This window comes from Micropterus salmoides, unplaced genomic scaffold (assembly GCF_014851395.1).
Source record: "Micropterus salmoides isolate LMB-PRFRI ecotype aquatic unplaced genomic scaffold, ASM1485139v1 Ms_hic_scaffold_22, whole genome shotgun sequence".
NCBI lineage: Eukaryota > Metazoa > Chordata > Actinopteri > Centrarchiformes > Centrarchidae > Micropterus > Micropterus salmoides.
Window position 1 is genome coordinate 14,432,071 of NW_024041373.1, and position 15,147 is coordinate 14,447,217.

Here is a 15,147-nt window from a genome sequence, read left to right on the forward strand (position 1 = left end):
TAAGTGTTTTACAAACTGTTAGATGTCTGAACTGCGCACGCTTGAAAAATTTAACAAAATAAAACATCACCAAATCCCCAGCAGGACTTGGACCTAGATATGGAGAAAAAATAGATTCTGAGAAAATTGACTTTACTAGAAAGAGAAGTGATCATAGCAATGCACACTGTAAGCATGACTGTATTAATAATTGTTTTCTCTCCCAAACTCGCAGCAAATGAGCGATCTCAGGGAGTAAAAAATATCAAAAAAGCATTGTTGTGTCTCCTCTCTGTTGTTTCATGAATGAACAGTGCACAATATACAAAATGGTCCAGTGAAGTGGGACTAATTAGGGGGTATTATACAATTATGAAACCTAATGATAATTTTATATATATATATACACACTGTATATAGGCCTAGTGTGTGTGCCATACATTTCTTGAGTGACAAGTTATGATATAACCTATAATTATGACAGTTTCAGTTAAGAGTAATGATATTTTAGCAACTCACACATTCAGTCTGCCACACTTTTTTCGTTGTATTATTACTGTGCTCCAGTTATTTATTTATTTATTTTTTTGTTATGTGCCTTTATAGCACTCACTGTGTGTAAAGTACACGCGTCTTCTCCAATTATGAAACCTAATGACCACAAATTATATGCTACCATATTGCCAAAATATAGGCTTCCTGTGTTATTTTAATGCAGGCTACTGAAAAATATGCAAAACACATGCATAAGAACATGGAATAACTGGAAAAAAAATCTTTGGTTTCTGATCGGCGTGACCGCGGACTACAGATAAGGCACCCGGGTTAACTAAGTCTGGCTGTTAGCCTGGTCTGGAGCAGGCTAATAAATCAGCATGGTAAATTATGTGCTACTGCTTTTGTGAAACCGAGTCAGGGCTAAATTCAGACAGGATATCTGGAAAATCCCGGCTAAATCCGCTATCTTGGTTTTGTGGAAAAAGTCCTCACTTCAAAGTTTGAAGTGGAATGTGAGTACAGGACTGCAGCCTTTGTTTAGTTAATAAACACCAATTCTCAAAGATGCATTTCACAATCTGACCCCTTCTGCAAGTGTTTTATTTTTAGCAAGTAATTTATTATATCTTGGCGGGTCAGAACTAATGTAGAAGATGGTAGTTATGCTGATTGGCAGGAAAAGAAGAATGATAAGTGATGACAGAAACTGTGACAATAACAAAAAGTAAAGATATCCATTGTTAGAGATAGCTGATAAGATGAGCAGAGCTGTTCCAAAGCAGGCACGTGATGGGCTTCAGATGTGTACTGGACAAAAGGTACAAAGTAAAGTAGCTCCTGGTGTTTGAGCATGGAAGCTGATTCTTGATGCTGGGATCAGTATGTGGGACGAAATCATCTGACTAGCTTTTTTCAGAACTTTTAACCAGGTGTCATGGTCATCATGAAGATTACACCACATACAGCCTGAACTCACAGTTAAAAAAAGATGAGCCAGTCAGAGACTCGACCTCGATGGCTGGCTACGGTGCTTTGACAAATCACAAATATGTTCGCAGATAGGAAGCCAGTGAGGGATCATGTCCTTATTGCAGCACTAGACCAACCAGTAGGAGTTGCTCGTGAGCTTGTGCAATAGTCCCTCACTGACTTCCCACAAGTGAACACAGTGAAGTGCTGTTGTTACAGGAACGCGGATCATCACTAAGGACAGTCACTGAGTGATAGTACTGCAAGGCCTTGAAAATTCTTCACGTGCCAAAGCAAATTGGTAAGTCATCTCCTGATAGCAGATTAAAGGATCAGACTGTAATTGATGACTTTGGGTTGAGGTGAGCCAGGGATGCAAGTGATTGCGCTACTGGAACTAAAGGGAACGTGAAGAGGACAGACATACTTCCTCTTCATTTGTGTCAGTAGAGTTTAGAAAGGGAAACAGGAGTTATGCTTATTATACAATTATGTTCCATTTCTTTGAAATACATTTTCTCTCACACAGAGCAGAGCAGACAGGATCGTAATGCTGTGCAGATTTTGGACCAAGTTCACAAACTAGACTTCATAGACAGTGATGAAAAGAGAGAGAATAGAGAGAATAGCTCTCACAGTTTCTTCTCTTCTTTGTCAAAGAGGCACCTCTGCATATCATAGGTAATAAATAGCACTACATCTTGTCCTAGTGTGGTTCTTCTTCTCCTGAAAGAAGTTAAATATTAGGTGCAGTCTGTAGAACAATGATTTAATTCTTGTCTTGGCTTGTTGCAGAGTAATACTGTAAATCTTACTTATGACAGCAGTGATAACATGGGGAAAATAAAATTTCTTAGCTGTTGCCAGTCATGTCTGCTGAAATATTTGAGAGGATTCCTTGGCAGCATTTAAATATTGTTCATCAAAACTCCCTTCCCCAAGTGTATCTATCCCAGCTATTTTGTCCTGCACTTTTGCTGTGTTATTACTTGTTTGGACACCTAGGTTGGGATTACTGATTTGAACTGAATTCATGTTGCTGTTCCTTGTTTTCCCCACTCCATGAAGTAAACCTGTGCCATATTAGAACAGCTACTGGCACGTAAGGCATAACAACCTCTCTTTTCTCTTTTCACGCTCTAGGATCCAAGTGGGAAATTCCAATAAAGGTAACTCAACAAATTATTCTTCCCATCCCTCTCACTCTTTCCCACGTCACCCCCCTCGCTCTCCCTGTTTTTCTCTGTAAGACCCTCCCTTTCTCCCTCCTCCAGTCCTTTCTCTCCCTCCCTCTCTTAGACCCAGTGTTCTCCAGGCGAGCACACAGTCCGCTTCAACTTTACAGCAGGAGCAGAGCATATCAGGTTTCTACAGGACTGTGTGAGTCCCACGCCCCTTACTGAATTACTGGGCTTCAGAGCAGTGCAACTGTCCTTCAAAGTCCGGCCAAGAAAGGTGAGTTGATTGAAATAAAACAGCTAAATACTCACTCTTTTCTCGTATGTCTATATTTTGCACATTCCTCTACATTTCTGTTCATTCCTTACCTGTCCTCTTTTCCCCTCTGAGCTTACATTTTTAACCTCTCGCTCACAACCTGACCTCGACAACTGCCTAGGAACTGCTCAGACATTTTGTTTCCATAGCTCCAGAATGTATAATAAACATCCCCAGGTTGCTTTGTGTTAGGTGTTTGCTTTAACCCTTGGAGGAAGTATATGTTCAGTTATGTTAGGGCCTTACCCATGTAAAATTGTTTGCTTAAGAGAGCTACACCGACAAAAAAAAACAAAGGAAAAAATATATATATAGTTTTTAAGTGTGCTTTGAGGAATAACTGATATTCCGATAGTTGTGGAGTTTCGTGCAGGCAGAAGATCTCTTGTTCTGAAAATTGTTTACTGTTCACTATTCTGGGAGACAGGTCTGTATTTCGTTAAACAAAGGTGGTGCAGGTATTAGATGCGGATGCAACATTTCTGTGTGTTTACACTATGAACACGGCTCTGACACCACAGCCAGACAGGTTATAAGGATCCGTCGTGAGACATTTCCTGTAACTTTTGACTGTCAAGCACACAGTTTTCCTCATAAACTGAATAAACTGAATCACCATTGGCTAACATTTATATTTCCCATTTACAAAATGTCATTGTTTCTTCTACAGAACAGTAACAGTTTATTTCCATTTCTATTTTGTAATAATCTGGGTTGCAACCTCTCTCTGTGACTCAGTTCTTCTCCAATTTCTAGTTCTCCTGCCTTTTATGAGTGTTTCATTGTATTCAGTCTTTTTGTCTTGTTTCTAGACACCTCAAGACAGAGCATGTGCCATGAGATGATCACTCTATAAACCCCCTTTCACTGGCCAAGCCTTTCCCCACCTGTCTCACCTGTAGACATGAAGGTATGTGAGATTATGAGCGGTTGGAGGTGGCAGGGCAGCGCTGGAGCGTTCAAGGCCGGGGTAGGAGTGTTGATGCTGGGGATCAGCCTGGCCCAGTCTGTCCCTCCTCAGAATGTCTGTCCAGCAGCTGCAGTCCCACATAGCCTCACCCAGCCCCAGTACCAGGACACAGCAGATAACGACACCAGCACAGGCTTCATGGCAGCTCTGGTCCAGTCCTTCCTCCACACAGTCCAGCCTACGTCCATTCCTGAAAGTCAGTGTCATAAGTATTACTCACAACATGAATCTTTGCGGTCACGTTCTGGTGTATAGGACCCATTCTACTTATTCATAGCTTCTGTTTTTCCAGGTTGCAGCTCACAGAGTAACTAGGTGCAATTTAAATTACATTACATGGCTGTTTCGCTCTATGCTGGGTAAAATTTACCCACAGGGGCTAAGGTGACATATCAGTTTTAATCTTTACATCTGCTCTAAAGTCAAAAATCCCCATACAATAAGATGACAGGATTGGTTAATCAGTAAGTTAATGGAAATTTTGCACGGTCAATCTTTAACCTTTATGTTGTACTCTGATGTATTTAGGCCAGTGTTTCCTGTGACTCAGACTTGTGTTGCACCTGTGGACTGTCTCTGTGATGTGTTTTCCCCCCCCAAAACCCTTCTCTATTTTATACATTATTTCCTGCTTGGTACTGATATAAAAAAGAGAAACATATGGACACTAAAACATGCCGAACAACCTTTACAAAGCCATTGTAGTTGTCATGTTGGATTTGGTGGGTTGAATGTTGAAATTGTGAGTGGATTTCAACCAATACTTACTTAATGTCACACAAAGAGACTTATGTTTCACTTCAAAACCTTCCCATGTTTACTAGTTGTTTAAACACCCTGTCTGTAATCGCTCCATGATATGGGAAATGGCTTAATGGCTTATTGTTAGCTGTGGGTTTCTGCTTCACAGTACGTCACTAAGCCTGAGGCTTTAAATGTTAGTAAGTATATAAATGTTTTTTGCTCTGTGGCCTTCTTCCAGAAGGCAGGGCGTCAAACATGAGAGCTCCTTTATAATGAATAAATAGCCAGAAAGACAAAACAAGCAGCAGCGGTAGAGGATAGTTACCAGTGAGACAGGTCCTTCTCTTAAATGTAGATTAATAATCAGGCAACCCTGACTACTGATTTGTGAAAAACTGAACACTAATTAAAACAGCAACATTTTTAAGAAAGCTAATATAATGCTAATATAATGAAAACGTAACAATTGGCAAATTGGCAAACACTAAAGCATCTTAAAGTTCACACCTCACTGTAATTCATAGAGACTCCAGTTATCAGAGATAATTAAAAGTAAAGCATTTAAAAGTAATGGGTTTAAATATAAGGAAATGCAAAGCAATCAGGTAAAATGCAAATTTTGGCAGGCTGTAATCTGATGTGACACAGACAGACAGGGAGAACCACACAAATAGCTTGTGTGGAAAAACATGTCTTCTCAGTCAAGTCACATGCAACTGTGCTTTTTAAATAATAGCCTTCGTATTTTTTTTTTTTTGTGTAATATAAAAATCTAATCTCTCCTGGTTTCCTTGAATGGCCCTGCTAGTAAACAAAAGATGGAGGTGTCAGATTTCCACTTTTACAATGAGAGAGATTCAAATGTTTTTTGGAGCACAGGATACATTGTCGCCAGGGCTGGGCTTTTGTACATGGACAAGTAAGGCAGAGTTAGCCAGGACAGATTAGTAACTAGCTTCTAATAACTGAGTTTCTGTGAACAAATACAAAAACACAGAGCCAAAAAAAACTTTTTTTCCTCCCCTATTTTTTTGTAGGTCTGGTCCTGAAAATCATTCATCAATCAATGTTCAATCAAGACTTGCTCAAAGAAGTAAGTGAATGTACATGCTTCCCATATTCTAGGATGCTGCTATGAATGTTTACATGTGGGGGAAAAAAACAGGCCCATCCTCCTCAGAGCCCCCCGAGCTGTTAATGTGAGAATGTTTAATGGAAAAGCAGCCTTGTCTGTCTGTATCTCAGTCGACTGAACTTACTGAAACTCTTTTATCCGCTCTGACTGTCACCACAGTTAAGTAAAACGAGGGTTTGGTGACGCCTTGTTGTGTTTGACGTCACGACAGACCACATTGTTCTGCCATCTCAACCTTGAAATTGATATTGGTCCCGTTTTAGTTGTAACATGTGTTACGTGTGTGTCTGTGTGTTTTGTGTCCAGGTCCTGGTGTATAAAGTGGGTTTCCTGGTGTGTGTAGCCATTGGCGTCCTGTACATCGTTCTGATGCCCATAGTTGGTTTCTTCTTGGCATGCTGTCGCTGCTGTGGCAACTGTGGGGGCAAGATGTATCAGAAGCAGACGTCATCCATTCACTGTCGCAGAAGAACTCTCTACTGGAGTGCATTTGTCACCACCATCATTATCCTGTGAGTGTGTGTGTGGTCTTTCTGTCTGTTTGTGAACAGCGTAATGACATGTAACCTGAAATAGCTGGGGGGAAAAAGACAGCTTGAGTGGGCATGCCTCACTGCCTGTGTGTGTCTCCCTTGGATTGACATTATGTTCATGACACAGTTTTAATCTAGTGTGTGTGTGTGTGTGTGTGTGTGTGCAGTGCTGGGAACATCTGCATGTTCAAAAGTAACGATGCCCTCACAGTAAGTGTGGAACACAGTCCAATGGAGCTCAAAAAAACTATAAACAACATCCACACCTTCCTGACTGCTGTGCCTCAGGTGAGAGAAAACATCTTGGTAAGTTAAGTGCATGGTATGAATATGTAAATACACATTCATCAAAACTGGTTGTCTAATTGCTCTTGATCTTTCTTCATAAACAGTTTGCGATGTTAGCACTAGAAATAGTCTTGTTAGAGTCTGTTCAGTATTAGTCACTTGAAATCCTGCACCCCTGCCACCAATATGCTGTGACTCGACAGCTTTTGTGTGAGATGCAAACAGGCCTGCTATTCTCCAGTCAGTCCGCTGATTAATATCCAGCTCTGCACTCTGCAGTGTCAATACACTTATCTCAAGACACAAGAGAGTGGGAAAAGGTTGGAGGGAAAGACAGGTTCGGGTTCTGTTTGTTCTTCTCATTTGCGAAGGCTGCTATGTACAATTAGCTCATGTAATCAATTGTGTGTTGTATTTCAAGCCGTATCTTATGTTAACACTTTGAAATAGATTGTTTTTCCTCTGCCCATCTCTAGCAAGTCGACCATGTGGTGAATGAGAGCTACACAACCATACAGAAGGTTACTGGAAACCTTAATAGTAAGAACAAGGAACTAGTAATGTAAAAATAGAGGAACCATTTTTGTTTACTCTAACTGCCTTGATAGTGTTTTTTATCATGTGACCAACCATCTCACACCTGTTTGTCCTTACAAATTAGACATTGGACCTCTGTTGGGAGCACAGGTCCTGAAGGTGTTCAGAGGAACCCTGGACCCAGCACTGAACTCATTTAGACTTCTGGACCAGGGTATGATATACCTGCATGCTCTGTCCTGTTTCTATCTGCGCATGTAAAGGCTTGTGTGCATATTTGACCTTGTGTGCAGATCCGTAATCACTTAGGCAGGGGCGTGCTCATAAGTGCACTGTGCAGCTTGACTTCCTACCATGACATTGAAAAAGCTGATGAAGCCTCGAATCAAATCCTTAATATTCTGACGTTTCTTTTTTGTGACAAACCTTTTTAGTAGTTATTGCGTAACAAAGACAAAGCAAAGAAGAGGAATGACATATATAGCAACATACAATTTCAAAAATAATTATGTCCAGGGGCCCAAGCGGTTCGGGGGCTCCGAACCAGAGCCTCTAATTGGAGTTACTGTTATTTATATGTCTTGTTGGAAAGTCAAAGAGCTCAGTCAAATGTGGAGAAGGCCTGATCACATTTTTATGCTCCTAATCCCAATACGAGTCCTAAAAATATTGAATATCTGCCTAATACTGTATTTTAACCTGTATCACAGGCTTCCTTAGATATGTTCCAGGATGCTTTGCTTTAGACCCAAAATACCAAGTTCAGGAAGAAAGACAAAGATGCAAAATGATTATGAGTGACATGTCTGTGTCTTTGACATGGGGTGTGGGGGTTTGACATGCTGCAGCCCTTTTACATTTCTGTGCCGGGGGACTCATTTTCTCAGAATCCTTCCACTATCTAAAAACCCATCTAATGATTGAAATCTGGGAGACATAGTATACAATAAAAATACAATAAAATAATGAAGCTCATGATAGATTTTTCTTCAATCTAGGTAGAATGAACTGCAAACAGAAGAAAATAGTCTTTGAGTTTCAGAATCATGCACTTCTGCATAGAGAGCTGTTTTTGAATGTTTTCAAGAAAAGTGTTGGGTATTATAATGGGAGTGGAGGTTTCTAGTGTAATGTTATCTCTCTTTTTTTGGCTGCAGTAATTCCGCCTTTTCCAAGATGACAAATTAAGTCCTGATACATCATTTACTGACACATTTCTTAACACTCCACACCCACTCAGAGTAACACAGAGCAGGTTTAGTAGAGCAAAGTGGAAACTATTTTAATGCTTTACTAAGCAGTTGCATGATATATTCCTTAATCAATTTACTTTTGTTCATTCTCCTCTAGAGCTCACTTTTTGTTAGAACTTCCATTCACTTCATCTTTTTAAATAGCTTTTAAATATAGATTTTAAATTCCAGCTAGCATCAAAAAGGTCATCATAGATGGATGTCTTGAAATGAACGTGTGCATGCACTGACTAATATTGGTGTTTGTCATTTGTGTGTGCAGAGACTGTAAACACCAGTGTTATTCTGAACAAGCTGAACTCATCTCTGGCCCAGCTGCAGTCTAGCATGGACGGGCTCGAGGCCAATGTCACTACTGTTAGAAATCGCATCAATCAGACTTTATCCAAGCCAGGCTGCACTGGCTGTGACAACCTGATGTCTGAGCTCCAGAAACTAACACTGAATACCTCCATCACTGTAAGAAATTAATTTTGTATGACCTGGTATATGAAGACATATTCTTGTTTTTTTGGATTAAATCTCTAAATGGCTGGACCATAAAGGCAAATGATATGAACCCAAATGTTTTATGCAAAAGACGAGCTAGGTTTGAAAGCTCTGATAGCAAACTTGCTCAAGTATAGCATTTGTCAAAACATTATCATGAAGCAACAGGAAGAATCATTTATGCAATCAAACTACCTCTGACGCAGGCTTAGAGGGAGACAGTGTGACACATAATAGCTCTTCATCTTGAGCTTTGTCGGAACAGCTGATTTGTCCTCCTCCCATCTGTTCTTCTCTATTCCTCCAACACTCCTCTCTGACACATACACTCTCCTCTCCTTGTCTCTCCTCTCCTCATCACTATTTAAGGTAATATACTGTATATGATATAATCATCCTCAAGACAAAAAGTATAATCATTATTCTTTCTATCAACTCTTTCAACTTTGACCCTGTGGCTCTTTGGTAACATCAATGAAAATGTTTTTCTGAAGTCTGCTGCCCCCTCCTGTTATCTTAAAGAATCACATTTGATTACATGTGATTGCGGTCACAATGGTTGCACGTGGGTGTCTCCACAGATTCCCCACTTGCAGGAGTTCCAGGTTGCAGTGGATGAAGTCAACAACACTAATCTCCAATCCAAAATCACAGAGGTCAGTGACGTCTGACCAAAAAAAAATTATCATCTTGATAATAAAAGGCCTGCTTTGTTTCCAAATCGGAATAAGTGCACCAATAGAGGGAACAGTGTGAACATCCAAAGATAATGTAATGAGAAGCAAAGTCTGGATTTGTTCTCAGTTTGGGCTGTGTTGTTTAGCTACACACTTTGAGGTGAAGTTAATCTGTGTAATCAGAAATTAATTACTGCCTGTCTGAAACAGGGCTACTTTTTTCGACAGACACAATTTTAAAACTATTTATATGATAGAATGCACTGCTTGTCTCCATTTCAGATGGAAAACTTTTTCAACAGCATCCCCCAGAGGGTGACCAATGACACCAAGGATGTAGTTCAAAGTGAGTGAAAAACATTTACTGTCACAAACTTTAGGCCTTCTTTTCTCTTTTTAAATTTAAATTTCTTGATTTAACTTATTTAGTTTTTATAATACAATTAAGTATTCATTTAAAAAGGTACATGTGCTTGTGTGTGTCTGTCTGTTTTTAGGCAGCAAAAAGGTGTTGGGTGACATAAAAACACAGATCTCCCAGGCTATCAGTGACATCCCTTTATCTAGTTTGACCAACCTGTCGGGGACTCTGGACCAGGTGCAGAGAGAAATTGACATGGTCGCACCAAAGGTCGAGAGTGGCGAGCATATTAGGTAAAACGCCTGGATGTGCTGACACACATTATCAATGCAACAAAATGCCGAAAATCTGTAATCACATATGTATTTACTTCTTCAGATGGGCAGTGTGTGTGGCCCTTTGCTGCGTGGTCCTCCTGGTGGTGGTGTGTAACCTCATGGGTCTGGTCCTGGGCCCTATGGGTCTGTCCCCCAAAGCAGACCCCACAAAGCGCTCCTGCACGGCAGACTGTGGAGGCACCTTCCTCATGATGTGAGTGCTGGGTTGTTATTTCGATGTAATTTTTAGTCACTAAGCTGATGCTGTCATCCAGACAGGAAACATGAAACTGTTCAAACTGTTTTACCTCCTGAGCTTTTGTTTGACCTCTGACCCTGGCTATGGTTGCAGGGGTGCAGGTTTCAGCTTCCTATTCTCCTGGCTGTTGATGTTAGTGGTGCTGGTGCTGTTCCTGCTGGGCGGGAACGTTTACACTCTGATCTGTCAACCCTGGAAAAACGGACAACTGTTAAAGGTAGCAACACAAAAACATACACCTGCACATGCATTTGCGTGCATCAGAAATATAAAGACACACTACAGACGCTGTGTTAAATATCTTTGTGTTAATATTATTACGTCTTCTCTCTCTACAGTTCATTGACACTCCAGGTTTAATTCCAGGGTTGGAGATTGGTCAATATTTGGGACTGAAAACCAACATCAATATCTCTGATATCTATAGGTATGAGAGGCTATTTCACCTCTCACACAGGAACAAATGCATACAGACAGACTTGTCTCCATGTAGTTTAGTTTCATTTGCTCTCTTACAACATCCATCACACACCTGTCCATCACAGAAAATAAATTCAGTGTTTTTCCTATTAGGTTTTTCTCCCTTTTTTCTTTGTGGGTGTAAACTTAGTGATCTATGAAACATTTTAAATCTGTAAATGTGATTAGGGGCTGTTATAAAAACTTGATTTGACTTGATGTTAACATTTACAGAGACTGTAAGTACAACCAGCCTCTGTGGACAACTCTCCACTTGTATGAGCTTATAAACCTTGACAACCTGCTCAATGTATCTAAGGTAAGTTTCATTTTCAATTTATCAAACCTACAATAACTTCTATATGCCTTAAACATAATGTTGAAATTCTCACAATTTTTTTTTTTTTTCTTTTTTGGTCAAAAACACAGTATACTGTGCAGATCCGGCAGAACTTTGAGAATACAAACATCACTCTGTCCACCGTCAAACTCCTGAGCCCTCAAGTTGAAAACCAACTCAGCAACCTCTCCTCCGAGGCTAAAAATATATCCTCTACCTCTATCACACAGCAGGTAAGCATTTTTCACATGCTTGAATGTATCTTTGTGTCATTACATGTATCCATGTGTAATATGTAAAAGCAATCCAGTGTTCCTCGCTTGTGTCTCCCAGATGAACTACATTTCTGGAATCAATCTGAATAACACAGCAGATAAACTTGATGAGTTTGCTGTTAATCAAGTGAGTCAATGTTAAACACATAATCCCCTGTTAATATTTTACACTTTGCTTTTCTGCACTGTAAACCTGTCACGTTATAACTAACTGAAAACGGTGGTTTCTGATGACTGGATCTACTAACCAGCCATTTTCTTTCTAGCCTATTCAAGATCTCAAGGATGAGGCCATGGACCTGAGGAAGATCCAGAGCAACATAGAAACAACCATCATCCCACAACTGGTGAGTAGCCTCTGACTCTCCTTTCTCCCATGGTGGCCATCCATCTGAATTTTAACATAGACATAAACTGCTTTTGCCCTCAGGAAAACCTTAACTTGACCATCGAGAGCCTTCGAGCCATCGCAGAAAAAATCAATGTGAGTACACTGACTAACACCTGGAACACCTGGAACTGCCATGAATAAAGATTATCGTCCTCCCTTCATTTTCGATGGCTCACTCTCTCCTCCCTTCCAGGGCACAGTGGGGGAGGTCCTGAGCAAAGTGGGAGTAGCACAAGACTTCCTCAACACAAATGCGACACAGATCTTGAAGACCGTGAGTGGAGCCACAAGTCACATGAGTTAGATGAAAAAATGCTCCATGTGGTCTGTTTATGCCTGTGGTCGGTCAGATATTTAGCCAGAGGGGGCGAGGGGGAGGTGCTATGGCTTAGATAGTACGTGTTTGCTGCTTGTAGTTAAAACAATGTGCTTGTAGGTTCCACATCCACAGGGCATGAATTACATTTAGCGTCCAATTGTATTAGTCTTCAGTTGTAGTAATGCATTCGTTGAAGTACTGAGAGGGATGACACTTCAGGTCCATTTTCTGTCATGTAAACGTTGCTGCATAGACATACTTTGTTAGCTGGATAAAGTAATGTTGGTTTTGGTCTTTGTATTGGATTTGTTAACAATATGAGATATATAGAATATCACCAGTCTCATTCTTGAATGTTTTAATGCACTTTGGATTTCCTCTGTGCATTAAATGTGCTATATTATTAAACATTTCTAATCACCTTGTCTAATCATAACGCTATTGCAGTTATTTAGGGGTCAGGATTTAATCAGAATTCCACTTGAGATGGCTAGGCCTTCCACTGATTCCTCATGACCTCCCCGCTGTAAAGCAGGGAGGAAATGTGTGCAAATTACTCTCTTTCTCTCTCCATCCCAGGAAAGCAGAAAGTTTTTAGACTGTCAGCTGGGCTACTTCATTGCTTATGCCGACTACGCCAACCTCACGGTAAAGTCTGTTAAGATTTTTATGCTTTGAACCTACCGCATGTACTCAAAGCAGGAAACGTATGAGTCCAATGTCTGTGGATTCTCCCTCAGATCACACAGCAGGTTGGCCGCTGTGGGCCGGTGGCGGGAGCTGTGGACACTGTTGAGATGATCCTCTGCTCACACATTGTGGAGTCTCTGGTGAGGATCAGATGTTGTTTGCTGCGACTACAGCTGCACATCGTCATCACTAATTGATTTCTTATTAGCAAATACACAGATGTCTGGAGAATAGTGGCTAGTTAGAAAAATAGCATTTTTTATGTTTGTCAAACTGTAATAAATCACTTTCTGTATCAGCTCTGCATAGTATTCACCCATGCTGTCTCTCTCTTTCTCTTTTTTAGAATGCGTTCTGGTTCAGTCTGGGCTGGTGCATGATCTTCTTCATCCCCAGCATCATCTTTTCTGTCAAATTAGCCAAGTACTACAGGAAAATGAAGACCTCTGATGTCTATGAGTAAGTAGCACAAACAAACTACAAAGATGCGTCTGCTGGATTTGTTTACACACACATGTCTATGTGTGCACATGTTGTGCAAGAAGCACACGACTGCTTCATCTGACTGTACTGGTCTGCCTGTTGATATCTCTCTATTTCCAGCAACCTCATAATCATGAACCACATCCCACGGGCCCAGATGAAATCCACCTGAGAGGACGGCATATGTGTGATACAGCTTTTAAAGACTGCAGGCACAACTGTGGCATGGCATGACAAAACAAAAACACAATTCTGCACAGATGTGGCACACTGTCACTCTGGTGGGGGAAAAAAAAAAATGAAGATTCAGGTTACTAATTTTTTAATTCCGATTTTTACCATATGGTGGAGAAGCAAAGCCACTTACTCAGTGACTGCTGTGGTCATACAATACATTTCATAGACCGCACACAGCATCTTTGAATTGACCTCAGGGGGACACAGGGCATAAGGGAATCTGCAGGGATTTTTTTTCATCATCTTTAAATAGAGATTTGTTTCATTTATACTGTAGTAATATAGAAATGTTATGTATGTATTTAATGTATGAACTGAATGCTGCTGGATTCTGAGAACATAGTCTTCATATTTAAAAATGTGAATGTGATTTGTCGCGTTGATGACATTTGATTTATGAATAGTCATATTGGTGTGCAGTGCTCTCAGAGAACGCAGCAGTGTGTTACCGTGCCAACAGGCATTTGTAATGTGCCACCCTCTATCTCTTAATCACAGTGGTTTAGTAACCTAGTAACACTTCATTCTCTTCATTCTCAGTTATCATTGCACTAACACTGGAAATCCAATCACAATGTTTTTGTACGAATCATGAAATGAATACACTATTTTTTTTTTTTTGTGGGACAGATTGTCTGTGTAACTGGTCATATCACATATAATGCTGTTTGCAAACTACACACCTGTAACTTTTTGGTTACCATTGCAAATGTGGTTTTGTAAATATTGATTTATCTGATAATGATGATTTTGTACTTTGTTTTATCTTTCTGTTACACAGCACTTTATCTGACTGCCCGTGATTGTGAGCATGTTGTGAAAACTATTAAAAGTAAAAAATTCACCCGTGATGAGTCTGCTGCACATTCTTCTAACTTTTAGCTGTAACATGAGTGGGATATCACAGATCAGTCAGTGTCCCCCCCCCCCCCCCACAAACCATAAAAGTGCTTTTCACAGTGCACATTTGCATGAACGGTTTGCAAACTGATACACACTACTGTATCCATAAACGGCATATTTACAGATTGCACACATACTGCTTACTTATGATTTGCTATAGTAGACAGAGATGGTGTGTCTCTGTGATCACGATTACTGTCAAGCATGCCAACAGATCAAGAACGTAACATGACATTGTAAATTGACATGAGGAAAATTGTATGAGCTGCTGGTTTCAAAGGTGTAAAGATTTAACTTATAATTGAAGATTTCACAACATTATTACCTTGCTTCCCTTTTACAAATAGATACTGCTCAAATAATAACAGACATCCCTTGTGGTGAAGGACTTTTTTTTAAAGCACCGGATGTTTTATAGCACCTGGACCGAGGTTTTGAAAACCAACAGAGTCCTGGTGATGGCACTGAAGTAAAACAAAGCAACAGCAAACATGTTCTTCTAAATCAATTGGAGACAAAGCAACCAGACTGGTTGGTTGCATAA

At 40.3% G+C, this 15,147-nt stretch overlaps 1 protein-coding gene across 1 annotated transcript; it reads left to right on the top strand.

Annotated features, from left to right (window-relative positions):
- The first annotated feature begins 1,656 nt into the window (after nucleotides 1-1,656).
- Nucleotides 1,657-14,549, top strand: prom2 (prominin 2). Its single transcript, XM_038737679.1, has 25 exons — nucleotides 1,657-1,747; nucleotides 2,590-2,901; nucleotides 3,756-4,109; nucleotides 5,695-5,750; nucleotides 6,099-6,304; nucleotides 6,493-6,613; nucleotides 7,090-7,153; nucleotides 7,275-7,364; nucleotides 8,666-8,862; nucleotides 9,474-9,548; nucleotides 9,852-9,915; nucleotides 10,067-10,223; nucleotides 10,309-10,461; nucleotides 10,600-10,723; nucleotides 10,845-10,933; nucleotides 11,200-11,284; nucleotides 11,395-11,538; nucleotides 11,639-11,707; nucleotides 11,847-11,927; nucleotides 12,011-12,064; nucleotides 12,165-12,245; nucleotides 12,870-12,938; nucleotides 13,031-13,120; nucleotides 13,327-13,439; nucleotides 13,584-14,549. Exons 3-25 carry the CDS (start codon nucleotides 3,848-3,850, stop codon nucleotides 13,633-13,635), a joined length of 2,496 nt encoding a protein of 831 aa, XP_038593607.1. The 5' UTR covers nucleotides 1,657-1,747; nucleotides 2,590-2,901; nucleotides 3,756-3,847; the 3' UTR covers nucleotides 13,636-14,549.
- Nucleotides 14,550-15,147: the final 598 nt, after the last annotated feature.

What these genes read in the sequence shown, in the direction of transcription:
- prom2 (XM_038737679.1), top strand. Translation starts at nt 3,848, where the DNA reads ATGAAGGTATGTGAGATTATGAGCGGTTGGAGGTGGCAGGGCAGCGCT. An exon ending in TCCAATCCAAAATCACAGAG is followed by an intron (nt 9,549 to 9,851) that starts GTCAGTGACGTC and finishes TCTCCATTTCAG; the next exon opens with ATGGAAAACTTTTTCAACAG. An exon ending in GGAGGCACCTTCCTCATGAT is followed by an intron (nt 10,462 to 10,599) that starts GTGAGTGCTGGG and finishes CTATGGTTGCAG; the next exon opens with GGGTGCAGGTTTCAGCTTCC.